Below are 14,169 nucleotides of genomic sequence, written 5' to 3'. Positions count from 1 at the left end.
GATTAATAAATAATTGTTTCCAGGAGAAACTGCATCAACATGATGCATTGGGTGCAATTACGGCTCAGTCTCTCCGGTCAAGCAGCACAGCAGCCAACCAACCAACAGGGCCAAACAACCAGCGATTGCTGATGTCGGGGCTATAAACTCTTTAAAGTTCTACAAATCCTCGAGAGTGAAGGGCATAGTAACGTGCGACATCAGTTATTTATTGTGGCTTGTTAGATCTGCGTATTGGCTGAAGTTAGACAATGTCCCAAGTCTTGCAATACGGTCAACAAGATTCCTACAATGTCAAAAAGCTCTCAGGTACTACCCAAAGGCTTAGACTTTTCAGTTTATATCTATTCCTCAGGTAGGGTAATTTCTCTTGCATTGGGTGGCGCTATTAAACTACCTTTTCCAGGACTTTAAGTGTGGTTCAGATCAAGTTAAAAAGAATTTATGGTTTTCAGGAGAAGGTAGAAAACCCTTAATTTCGTGGCGATTATAACTGTGGGAAAACCTCTCGATACTTCTAAATGGGTTAAGTAGCCTAGAATTATATATGATACAAATCTGTCATGATAACTAAATGAACAGTAATCTCTCATGGTCATTGTACTTCACATCTGAAAATTAAGTTCACTCCCACCAAATGCATCCGACACACGCCCATGTTCTAATATATAGATGCCAGTTTGATCATATTTCATATATACATAAAATAATTGTTAATATGTAAACGAGCCGGTATGTCCGTATGAGCCAAAAGCTGGAACGGACTAACGGGATTGCCGTGATCATATATATATATCTCTATAATGGGCTTCTCACCATCAAGGCGGTGTTATCTGAGTTCAACAAAACTACCCAGTTACATTTCCTTGGCTATGACTGATGTTGGTTATAAACACTGGAGGAGGTCAAAGTTTTCTCTTCTTGCCCTTTTCAAAATAGTATAGAGCTCCGCTTTCGAGTGGTGTCTTTTTTATGCCAGAACCCAATCAACGTTTTTTCCATTCCCTGAATATGTCTTAAAAATACAATTTGTAGAAAATATTTGCTTGATCTGCACCTGACCACAAGTCCACTTGGGTTCACGTAAACACAAATATATGTTTTATGGCTACTTTATGAGGTGAGGTGGACAGCTCCGTCCGACCGCCGCTGAGTTATCTCCTAGGGAGAATCGACGAATATGAGAACAGGGCAACGGACTTGCTATGGACCAATAGGGTTTACTGCGAAGTCTCAAGGTCCTTATGGCCATGCTTGGATAGGAAAGGCACCAGCTTTCTTCTCAAACTGAACAATCCGCTGCGAGGGTACTTACATACGGGTGTCATCACAGGTCATTGTGCTATCGCACCAATGCTCCGACGGTGGCGAATACCAACCAGCTCCCTCTGCAGAAGCTGTCAGGATGAGGAGGAAGAGGAGTCGATCTACCACTTTCTCTGCCAATGTCCGGCGCTTCAAAGAAGAAGGCTCAGATTTCTGGGCTCACGCTTCTTCGACAGCCTGGCAGAGGTTAGGAAGGTGAACGTCTCGCTTCTTCTTGGGATCATGAGGGAAAGCAAGTGGTTCGTTGAGGACCACTAGGAGATAATGGGGCTAAATGAATTTTTAACCTAACCTAACCTTCTAAGGTTCTTGGCTCGTGTCAACTGATAAAACGGTTATGTACTTTTATTTTCACATATGTACATATGTATGTATGTACATTAGATCCGCTCTTGTTTTATGAAAATTTATGCGAATTAAAAAATCCGTTAATTTAAAAAACTAAAACTCCAACGAAGTCCAGTCTTTCTCCTGGTAAGTTTTGCCATGAGGGTTTCCTCTGATACCACGGTCGAATAACTCTTCATAGTTAGTGAAGCTTTCAGGCTTTTATACACTCACTTTGCTCATATCTGCGTAAGAGCCCAACATTTACTTATCTTAGGTAAAAACCGCTGATATATAGCGAAAGGACCATAAAGCCTATGAAAAGCTTGTGTCTCCAATATCCCAAGGGCCATCCCAACTTCTTTCCACTACAATAGTCCAAAACAGTACTTGTTGGCAAAAAGTATTCTACATTAAATATCTAGCCTGACGTTGGGACGTGTTCACTGCTAACGATGTTTCCCAATTAGATGAACTCTTTAATATATATTGTAACTGTAGGTTGTGGAAAACGCAATTGGATTCGAATGGCTCGGCGATCTATCTCAAGAGAGCTACTGATGTTTCTAAAAGTGCTTTTCACATAGACTGCACTCTAATATACTTTCAAAAGCTGCTCCGAGGTTTGTATCCAGTGCCGGTTTCTCAGATATGCCTTTTTTTCCTGATCCGCATCCTTGATTGTGGGGCTTTCTATTGCTGTAACGGGCTGAGGTTGTTGTTGTAGTAATAAGGACACTCCCCGGAGGTTTTGGGGAGTTTTATGGATGTTGATGGTCCTTTGCCGGACGCAGATCCGGTACGTTCCGGTAACAAGCACCATTAAAATACTAGGCCGACCATTTCGGGAATGATTTAGTATGACCACATGAAAACTTCTGTTAAAGAAACTGGATTCGCCACGGGTATATGAGGTTGACAATTAGGTTTTTAAGATGTTTAGTGTACTAAATATATTACTAATAAATTTCTTGAAAGACTCGATCAATTCTTGATTCCGTGAAATATCTATTATGTTGTATGGTTGTATGTTGAGCTCCTTGCAAAGAGTTTCATGAATTCTTCTCGCATTCTGGTACCTAGGACACGAGTAGATTAAGTGACTAATTGACTGTGCTTCTCCTTCGTTGCATGGAAATAAGTCTGTATCAATAATATGGAAGCGCTTCAAGTAGGCTTTGCAGAAACTGTGACAATTAGGTTAGAGAAGCATGAAAGAGTTGCGCTACACAACCCCTTGAATCAATTTGTTATTTTAATCGCCTCTTACGATAGGCATACCTGCCGCGGGTATATTCTAAGCCCTCGAACCCGCTGGGGGTTGTTGTTGTAGAAGTGCTTCGCTCCATCCAATAGGTGCGACCGATCACAAATTGTCATCAATATCCTCTAACGGGAGTCCCCGCTGGGAGTCGGACTGAGGTCCTATGGCTTTGCAGTATTTACCTTCCTGGCTTAGCTGTCCGCTTTCTGTGTGTTGCCAGCTATTAGGCGATAAAGTTTCTCTACACAGTTGAGGGGCAGGGAGGATTTTACTTTAGCCGAGTTCAAGTTGCTGTTGTTGTTGTTGTAGCCATAAAGACACTTCCCGAAGGTTTTGGGGAGTGTTATCGATGTAGATGGTCCTTGGCCGGATCTAGATCTAGTATGTTCCGAAACAACTATCATTGAGGTAAAAACCCGAATATCTCAGGAACGATTTAATATGACCACATTTCGCTTCCCAAGGCAGTCGGTTCTATGTACCGGAGCGACTCGGGATTTTTCCCGACCAAGGACTATCATTTCAGTGTGACCCCATCTAATTTGTTTCGTCCCTCCCACAAATTATCATCCTCCCAGCAGCTCCTTGCAGCAGGACTGCTCCATATTCTCTTACTCCGGGAAGGCATCGAATCCAATCCGGGTCCGTCTCCTGACCCCGGTCCTGAGAAATGGTTTTGCTGCATCTGCCGGAAAAGAATCTTTTTAGGACGGTCATACTCTGTTCAGTGTGTCTCGTGCAAGGGATGGTTGCATCGGACAGGTTGTTCTGGGCTTGATCCCAAAACCCGACGTCCACGTAACTTTTATAAATCTTTTGTGGCTCCTTGCTGTTCACGCCCTAGGGCGTCCCGTAGTCTACGTCTAAGCGCCCCCCGCCCCCCCCCCCCCCCCCCCCCCACTACCTTCCAGCAGCCCCGCTGCTCAGCAAGCCACAACAAGTACCCGCTGCTGCTCGCGCCCCACGGCGCCAACAACTCAAACAGCTGCTACCACTCATAACTACAATCTTCGTAGTAGAGTCGGAAGCAATGCTGAGCAACAGCCCCTGCCCCCGTCTTCTCCCCCCCCCCCCCCTCTTTTCCGGCAGCAATCGTGTAGGTCAGGGAAATAGACTCTTAGTCCCTACCTCCGTTTGCACCGTTTGCCAGCACAGAATATATATGTTTGCGACATCCGCCTAATGCAGCTCCTGCCTTGGGTGGTGTCACTTCCCTAGATGTTCTGGTCTCCGCGACGGCAACCCCCGACGGATTTCATCGCGTCATGTTGCCAGGTCGCAAACCCAAATCATCCGGGTACCCCAATGCTTGCCCAAGGACGCCCAGTCCTAGGGCCACAACAGCAATTGCGTCCTGGCCTTCCCCAACCCAGGCGTAGTCACCCGTCACTTACCCCCAGAGTGGCGACGTCTCCCCTTATGCACTTCAGAATTCTGCAGTTAAACTGTAATGGACTAACTGGGAAGATTACGCAGATAGTCGATTTCATGAAGCGGCACAACATCCGCATTGCTGCGATTCAAGAGACTAAAGTCACAGCAAGATCTGCATTGCAGACCTGCTCTGGGTATAACGTCCACAGGAAAGACCGCGAGACCGGAAATGGAGGCGGTCTCGCGTTTATCATACACCACTCTGTGCAATATTATATATTTGATCCTGGCATCGACCGCAGGGACAATGTCTTAGAACGTCAAGGCCTATCTGTCTACATCCCTCCTGCCACCTGTTGCCCCAGTGGATACCGCCCTAATATCAGGGCCTTACTCACTGGCAACAATCGCATTATCTTAGGCGATTTCAATGCCCATCATGATCTATGGCATTCAAACTTGCGGGCGGACAGTAGGGGTGAGATGTTGGCGGATCAAATAGAAGAAACGACGTTCTGCACCATAAACGGAGACGCCCCCACACGTATGGTAGGAAGCTGTCACAGCTCGCCAGATATCTCAATCGTGAGCGCAGAACTCGTAAACTGCGTCAACTGGCAGCCGATGGTAACATTGGCATCCGACCACCTGCCCATACTTATTTCGCTTGAGCGTACCGCCGACTTCATCGTCACTGAAAAACGCACTTTCATAAACTTCAAAAAAGGAAAGTGGGAAGAATATAAATCCTTTACAGACAGCCGCCTAGCTGCCCTCCCTATCCCGACTGATGCCCGCCAAGGGGAGCGTGCCTTCCGTAAGGTCATTAAATCCGCCTCGGCACATTTCATTCCCGCCGGGAGAATTCCTGAAATCCGGCCCACTTCCCGGCGGAGGCAGCAAACTTAGCAAGAGAACGTGACCTTATAAGACAGCTTGATCCAGGCGACCCCCAAATAAGGGATATAAACCAACGCATCAGATTGCTTGTGGATGAACACAAGCGGGCGAAATGGGAGGAGCACCTAAGAGGTTGTAACCTCTCTACCGGTGTGGGTAAACTTTGGTCCACCGTAAAGTCCCTATCGAATCCGACTAAGCACAAAGACAAAGTTTCCATCGCCTTTGGCGACAAAGTGCTGTCGGACGCGAAAAAATGCGCGAGCGCTTTCTGCCGACAATATATAATGCATCCTACGGTCGACAAAGATAGACGGAGAGCCAATAGACGCGCACATAAACACAAATTCAGCGCGTCACCAATCACCATCACCGCTAAAGAGGTTGAGGACGCCATTGGTCGCGCTAAACCATCCAAAGCAGTGGGGCCAGACCGCATAGCCATGCCGATGCTTAAAAACCTAGGGAAAGAGGGGTTCAAATATTTAGCGCATGTCTTCAATCTGTCTATTTCCACATTTGTCATACCTGAGAATGGAAAATGGCCAAGGTGGTCCCGCTACTAAAGCCTGGGAAACCAGCTAACATAGGTGAGTCGTATCGTCCGATATCTCTCCTATCGCCAGTGGCAAAGACGCGTGAAGCCATTTTGCTCCCTTATTTCCAAGCAAATTTGTAGCTAGCCCCTCATCAGCATGGCTTCAGAAAACTCCATAGCACTACCACCGCGCTAAATGCCATTAGCACCCAGATAAATTGCGGTTTAAATCAATACCCCCACCATAGAACAGTACTCGTAGCGCTAGACCTATCAAAAGCTTTTGATACGGTCAACCATGGCTCGTTACTGCAGGACCTGGAAGGGTCTACCCTTCCCCCATGTCTTAAAAGGTGGACTGCAAATTATATGGGTGGTCGGCAGGCATCGGTGCAATTTAGAAACGAAACATCAAAACCAAGGAGAATTAAACAGGGGGTGCCACAGGGTGGTGTCCTATCCCCACTTTTGTTTAATTTCTACATATATAAGCTACCTTCACCACCGGAAGGAGTCACAATCGTTTCCTATGCCGATGACTGCACAATAATGCCCACAGGCCCAGGCCCAAAGATCGATGCGCTATGCAATAAAATAAACGGCTACCTCCCTGATCTCTCCAGTTTTTTCGCCTCGCGAAACCTGGCATTATCACCGACTAAATCTTCCGCGACCTTATTTACAACATGGACGCCCCAAATGTCGACCATTTTGAACATCCACGTCGATGGCACTACGCTACCGACTGTCCTACACCCCAAAATCTTGGGTGTGACGTTTGATCAGGATCTACATTTTGGTGAGCACGCAGCCGCAATCGTTCCGAGAATTCAGAGCCGTAGCAAAATCCTCAAATCCCTCGCTGGCAGTACTTGGGGAAAAGATAAAGAAACGCTCATGACTACATACAAAGCAATTAGCCAGCCGATTACGTGCTACGCGTCACCCATATGTTCGCCAAGCCTAAAAATCACCCACTGGAAGAAACTACAGGCCTGCCAAATTACTGCTCTCAGAATCGCCACGGGCTGTCTTCTTATGTCCCCAGAATACCATCTGCATAATGAGGCGAGAATACTCCCCATCAGGGAGAGAAATGAGATGCTGACCAAACAGTTCCTGTTGAATACCCAGAAACCTGGGCATCCCAACAGACATCTGATTGATGAACCAGAACCGCCTAGGGGCTTAAGGAGTCATCTCCGTAAGCATTTTGAGGAAATACGGCACCTGAGAACCCAGCCGTATGAAGTGAAAAAACACAAGCAGGTCCTTGGCGAACTCCATAAACAGGCGTCGGACTTTTATGCCGGGAATTGCCCGGTGAATCCAGTACTTAACGAAAATTATCCAAAACTTGCGGAAGAGGAACGCATACTCCCCAGGGAAATGCGTGTCACTCTTGCTCAACTTCGTTCTGGATACTGTAACAGGTTAAACTCTTACCTATCCAGAATCAACCCCGACATACAAAATGTATGCCCCGCTTGCAATGTGTCCCAACATGACACCAACCATCTCTTCAATTGTAATGTGGAACCAACGCCTCTAACACACCTTTCCTTATGGTCCACCCCTGTTGAAACGGCAAGTTTCCTTGGACTCCCGTTAGAGGATATTGATGACAATTTGTGATCGGTCGCGGCTATTAGGTGGGGCGAGCATTGCTACAACAACAACAACAACAACCACATTGAAGCGTCGAGGTCATCCCGGCGCCACATCTTAGTTCACTGAGGAACTTGGAGACGGCAGAGCCTCAGCTGCTAAAGAAACAGGGTTCGCCACGGGTAGGTTAGGTTGACGATTGGGCTGGAGAAGCTATAAATTGCGCTGGGAGTTGCTAATTCAAGTACTGCCTGACTCTGGCTTAGCATCACCATACTCTCGTTTGAGTGTTTGTTAAAATGCTTTCTCCATAGAAACTCGGAATCGAATGTGACTGCGGAACCCCCAGCGGGTTAGGGGATCAGAATATACCCGCGGTAGGTATGCCTGTCGTAAGAGGCGACTAAAATACCAGATTCAAGGGGCTGCGTAGCGCAACCCTTCAGGTTGCCAGCGCAATATATAGCTTCTCCAAACCCAATTCTCAACCTCACCTATCCGCGGCGAATCCTGTTTCACTAACAGACGAGGCTCTGGCGACCCCAAGCTCCTCATGTAACTTGGGGGTGGGGAGTGAGGGAATGGCCTGAAGGTTTAATGTGGCCACATAAATCGTTCCCGAGATGGTCGGGCTAGCACCTTAATAGTGCTGTGGTACCGGAGCGTACCGGATCTGTATCCGGCAAAGGACCATCACATCAATAACACTCCCCAAAGCCTACAACACCAACAACTGCGGAACCCTCTCCAAAAGCACTTCTTAAAGGTGATTGCTCACAATACGCTGATTTTTCTTTTGGAGAAGAGAATGATGGTGGATATTTTGATAATGACCAGTTCCCTCACTTTGCTTATCTGTTATTTACTAAGACACAAACTAAAAGACGATGGCTGTGTTCAACAGCCCAACATTTCTTTCTTTGCCCTACAAACTAAGATACCCTGAGGTATAAAGAGCATCCGGTCACATTCCTATCTATTAGTTCTCCAAGAAGTGATATCAACATTCAACGAACTCCATATTACGATATTTTGGACTTGTGTAACGGTATAATAAGCAACGGCTGGTGGCGAAGAATATTCCTGTATAGCTGTAAAACATCAAGGATTGCACTAGGGGTTTGATGAAAGACTAGACCCAAACTGATTTTTCAAGTCCGAAATTTAGGCGACACCCTTGCTTTTCCAACTGCCGTGATCAAAATTGTTCGTGGAGTGAATTAATGTAGTTATCGACGTCTTGCTCAATAAATCTTTAGGTCGAGAGAAATTAGGATCGGAATTGGAGCCTAATTCGTTGTGTGTATTGAATAGCAATCGCATCTTCAATTGTCAACTCTAGACTACGCAACCGAAGCTCAAAATGGTACCAGAAATGGGGCATAGCATCTACAGCAAACGTATAAGTTTGTTTTACTGCAATTGGCCAAACTGTTGGCTATCGATCGGTGAAGATAAGACCGCTCATACTCATCAAAGTACTAATAAACAAATTTAATAAGACAAAAAAATAAAAAACATATTTTTAGAGTTGAAAATATTTGTAATGATTTTATTTCTTTTTAAAAAATTATGTTCTCTTTACTATTTTAAATAATTTAAGCCTTAATAATTTGATGTTAGTGTTTTCTGTATTTTATTTCTTTTTTCTTAGCACAAGTTGCTCGTCATGTGCAACCAACGAACATAAAATTAAAATGTTGTATTTATTTTAAACGTGAATTTTTCATTAAGCCGATAAACAAAATTGATTTGAATAATTATGTAACGTGTATGACACTAAAATACTGTAAAAACTAAAATATTAAGCAGCAAATTTGAATTACAATTAAGAATTTTAAGTTGAATATTATTAAGCAATTATAAACACTTTGCACGTACTACCGACAATAATTTTACGTTATATGTAAACACTCACATCATATCGACTTCTGAGTGGAGTATCACGCTATCTCGGCTGCCGTTTCGAAAACGCCCTATCTCAGAAAAAGTTTGAGCTACGTCCTATTCCAGAATTTGTTTTAAAAACGCCCTATCTCAGTTTGGTTGAAGAACGCGGATTTTCTTTAAAACCGCCATATCTGAGCTCAAATTCAATACATTTTGACATTACCTGGGGTTTAAGAAAAAAATGTCTGAGATGTGGCGCTCTTCAGCCAAGTTCTGAGGTACGGCGTTTTTGCAACATATTCTGAAATAGCACGTTGTCAAAACGTTGTGTGAGATAGGATGTTTTTGAAACTGCAGCCGAGATAGGGTGATATTCCACTCAGCAGTCGATATACAAATTAAGCATATCACTGAAAAGTTGTATTATGATTATATGTATGTATGTGCAGAGTTTAGAAAAATGTTAACTTGCATACACTTGTTAACTTATTGATCAGTTTTAGGAGATCTACAAGTCACTAGTACACCATGTGCTCATTGCAATAGTCACATTGTGTTTTCCGATTTCTTCTAAGGAATGTGTCATATAGTTGCGTGCAACATATGCGTGTATGCATAATACAATCTGAATTATTAAAATTTAAAAAATTAAAACAATAAATATTTATCAGCTATGACATTCTTCGCGTTGGTTTTTTTCTTATGGATCATACTTGGAAATTAACATGCTACCACATTAATTGGAAGCTGAGTTGTTCATACTGTTATTTAAACGTTCCTCTTCGTCCTTATCTAAACCTAGCGCCATAGTTAATAGCCTTACAACACATTTTTGTTCCTGCACTTCACTCTTCTCATTTGAAGTGATTTCTTTTTCTAATTTTAGCTTCTCTTCTGCTACCAACTGCATACCTTCCTCAATTGTGCTTTCAGAGATCAAACGATATATGGTGACTGGACGTGTCTGTCCCATACGATGACAACGATCTTCAGCTTGTTTATCGTTATATGGATTAAAATCAATATCGTGTATAATACATGTATCGGCTGCAGTCAAATTTATGCCAACACCGCCAGCTTTTGTTGATAGCAGAAATATAAATGTACCAGAATCTGCATTGAAATCATTTATCATGTCTTGACGCTCGTCGACAGCTGTCGAACCATCTAAACGGAAGTAACCATGCCCTCTGAATTTCAAATAACGTTCTACAATATCTAGCATCATTGTGAATTGGCTGAATATTAGAACACGATGACCGTCCTCTTTTAATTTGGGCAATAATTTATCAAGATGTTGAAATTTGCCTGAATTGCATATTAAACGTGGTGGTATGTTAATATCATAAAGTTCCTGTTAATTGAATAAATGTATTAAATTATTAGTAGTATTCTTTGTATAAAAATTAAAACACAAAAAAAAAAACGCACATGCTTTTGACACATTTGCCACACTTGAAAGTCCGACATTACTGCTAACTCTTCAAATATATATTGTGGATTGGTTTTTTTCAGTGTAGGTGCGCAGGCTAATCGTTCTGAAATATCACGCAAAGTTTCGTCGCTAAAATAGTGACGCATCAATAGCGGATGATTAGCAATTTTTCGCATTTCCATCATTATGGAGATACCTGCGCGATCACCACTACATATTTCACCTCTTCGATTTGAGTAGTAATCAACCAATTCGCGATAGTTCTCTTTTTGTGATTCGGTCATCGGAACTTTGATCTAAAAAATCAAGTTAATAGAAAAGAAATATTTAACGAGCTAATTTTGATTTACTCACTATGAAGGACTCTTTTTTCGGCAAGTTATTGAGAACGTCCTTCTTAAGACGCCTAAGCACAAATGGCTTCATTATACGCTTTGCACGTTCTACCTGTGTTTCCTGGAATTCTGATACATCCGTGGTGTTTTCTGTTTTTCCTTTCTACAAGAGAACCAAGAAACGAAGAGTTTTATAGAGAATTTTGTTTTTGTGAATAGAAAAGTAAACTTTTTAATAAGAAAGATCAGAATACGTTTCGTGCATTAATGGCAAACAAAAAAAAACCTAGCCATAATTTCAAACGTTACTGGCTGAATAATTGGGTTATACTTGTTGATCTCAAGCTATTTTGGTTTAAACCATGACTTACACACCTACGAATTTTACTAAATATTTATTGCTTTATGTAAATAAGTTCTGCCTAAATAGGCTACTGCTAAAAGCATCCGTAAACGTAGCTGGCACCTTTTTATTTAACTCCAACTTCACTGAGGTGCCTGATGATAAAATCACGGGCGTGGAATATAGTGGATTGCACCATGCGGGGATTGCTAAGGTCACAACTGGTACCAGGCAAAAACATTTTGTCTTATTAAATAATGTTAAAAATTATGCATCACCAATCTCGCCGCCAGAAAAAATACATATTTTAACAAGGTAAATAGTTGGTTTGAAGATCTTAAAATTAATGAAGATCTTATTTTCCGATTTTATACTTTACTCACCTTAGCGAAAAGGCTCTTTATATCCTCAATGCTTTTCGCAAAGAATGATGGCATAACAAAACAAAGTAATGACATTAATTCGAGTAGGTTATTTTGTAATGGTGTACCGGTAAGTAAAATACGCATTTCTGCATTAATTTTTATCAAATTAGCATAACGTTGGGTTGTCATATTCTTCAACATGTGTGCTTCGTCAAAAATAACATAATGCAGTTTACATACACGAAACATTTTGCATTCTTCTGGCGTTGAACTCACAATATGATAACTGCAAATTAATAAATTAAATGCATTTACATTACACAAGTGAAATTGCTAATACTCACGTTGTCAATAGAACATCAAACCCTGTAAAACCGTCTTTGGCATAACGCACACGCATGCGCCTACGTTCATCTTGGCTACCATGATATTTTTCTACAACAAAACTTGGGCACCATTTGGCTATTTCGGCTTCCCAATTGTCAAGAGTAGATGAGGGTACAACAATTAAATGTGCGCCTTTAGCCAAATTATTCTCTTTCAAATAAGCCAAAAATGCAATAACTTGTATGGTTTTTCCCAGACCCATTTCATCAGCAAGTATGCCATTCATTTTTTGATTATGCATAACCGTCAACCAATTAAGACCAATTATTTGATAGTCAGCTAATTTCATTCTGAAAAAAAGAAACCCAAGACATAACTTAAGTATCTATGATACAAAAAGCGCACGCTTTAAAATATGACTAGGTTCTACTTACGGCATGGTTAAGAAGGTAAAATAGGGAATTTTTTTACTCACTCATCATTCAGTACTTGTGGTTGGTCAACAATGCCAGCGCCTGTTTCAATAGCTGCCTCTAATCGTTTCACCATTTTGTTACATTTCTCCAATATAGTAGCCACATTATTTTGTTTATTGATCAATTCCTGCGCATTATTTAACAAATCAGCAGATACAGCTTTATTCGATTCCAACTTGTTTAATAAATCTTTCCAATCTTTAAATGGGCGCATATCCATTATCAAAGTAGCCTTCTTTTCGGACAAAGTTTTCACGGTTGTCAATTCCATTAATGTTGCTTTATTCATGAAGTCAAACACTTTCTTTCGTTGTCCTGTCATTTCATGTGTTGTTTCGGTATCACTCTCTTCGCTGTCGTATACTTGATCCGTGGCTGCACGTACCTCATCGTCAGAGTCCTCACAATCGGAATAGGCTTGTGCTTTTGAACGAGATGAGTTGCCGTTTTGCGAGGAGGGTTTAGTTCCGCTGGCATGGGCTTTGCTTATATAGGCAGACCCTTTTGGCTTGGAATGTTGTTTAAGATAACTTATCGCATCCATAACTTTCCAAGCATTACGCACCAGGGCGTCTTGTATATCCTAGTAATTAAAATTGATATTTTAATTTAAAACATAAATTTGTAAGGAGTTATTAATATATGTATATTCACCATTGCATCATATTCAGGTGATATTTTAACAGCAGCCAAGTAACGTTCCTCCTTTTCTTTCACGGTTAATTCCACTTTGAATTTCTTCGGCGTTAGTCCATCAGCGGCACCATCGCTATCGCTATCCGCTATTACCTGTATACGCTTTTTACCTGGCACTCGCTCTGTAAATAAAACGTGAAAACGCGTTAGTATGGGTACTGCAACTTCAAACGTTTCAAATTGGTGTTAGAAATAAAAAGCTGCCAAGCTCCCAATTTATATCAATTGCATTCTAAAAATATTATAAAACAGCTGTTCTTACCTGTTTTACTTGCTGCAGGAGCAGTTTTATTTATACGAAATTGTCGCAAGTCGCTGGCAAGACTCGTGGTTTTCACCGGCGCTGGCTTTACCTCAGCTTCAGTAACTTGGTCACCAACATTCAATTCACCAACTGTAGCCATTATTTATTTTTTATATTACAATTTTTGCCAATTAACATTTAAAAAATCTTCACAATTGCAGGTAAATATTATTTTTAGCTTTATTTTCACGAACTCTACAAGTAATCTTTCCAAGTACACCACTTTCCAGCAGAGCTTACCGTAGCCGCTACAAATTAGAGTTGTGTCGTTTCGTTCTGAACTTGTTCAATTGACCGGGTCTTTCAACTGAACAAGTGAACTAGATCTTCGATTTCGGTTCTATTTGTTCTTTTAGTTCATTTGTTCTTTTAGTTCGTTTTATCTAATGTTATTCTTTCTCTCATCTCGTTCGCGAACATACATACGTAAATTCATACATACATACGCAGAAATTCACAGTGAGCACGAATGTCGATGATTCCACTTACACTAAAGATATATATGTGTGGTCATCTTTGTGTGTGGCACTGCTACACCAATTTATGTATGGACTATTTATGAAAAACTAATTATTACATTTATTAAGCTTGAAAAGTTCATATTTACAATTTGTGTCTGTATTCTTTCAATTTCCTTGATCTTCCGAAATTTGTAACTTTT

At 41.7% G+C, this 14,169-nt stretch overlaps 1 protein-coding gene across 1 annotated transcript; it reads right to left on the bottom strand.

Moving 5' to 3' along the window:
- Positions 1-8,949: 8,949 nt before the first annotated feature.
- Positions 8,950-13,806, bottom strand: Etl1 (SWI/SNF-related, matrix-associated actin-dependent regulator of chromatin, subfamily a, containing DEAD/H box 1). Its single transcript, XM_067765434.1, has 8 exons — positions 13,467-13,806; positions 13,163-13,326; positions 12,508-13,091; positions 12,050-12,382; positions 11,724-11,991; positions 11,017-11,160; positions 10,659-10,958; positions 8,950-10,581 (listed from the first exon to the last, which is right to left on the bottom strand). Exons 1-8 carry the CDS (start codon positions 13,606-13,608, stop codon positions 9,964-9,966), a joined length of 2,553 nt encoding a protein of 850 aa, XP_067621535.1. The 5' UTR covers positions 13,609-13,806; the 3' UTR covers positions 8,950-9,963.
- Between the last annotated feature and the right edge of the window lie 363 nt (positions 13,807-14,169).

This window comes from Eurosta solidaginis, chromosome 2 (genome assembly GCF_040869045.1).
Source record: "Eurosta solidaginis isolate ZX-2024a chromosome 2, ASM4086904v1, whole genome shotgun sequence".
Taxonomy (NCBI): domain Eukaryota; kingdom Metazoa; phylum Arthropoda; class Insecta; order Diptera; family Tephritidae; genus Eurosta; species Eurosta solidaginis.
Note: the sequence above shows the minus strand (reverse complement) of the source record. Positions and strands in the feature narration are given on the sequence as shown.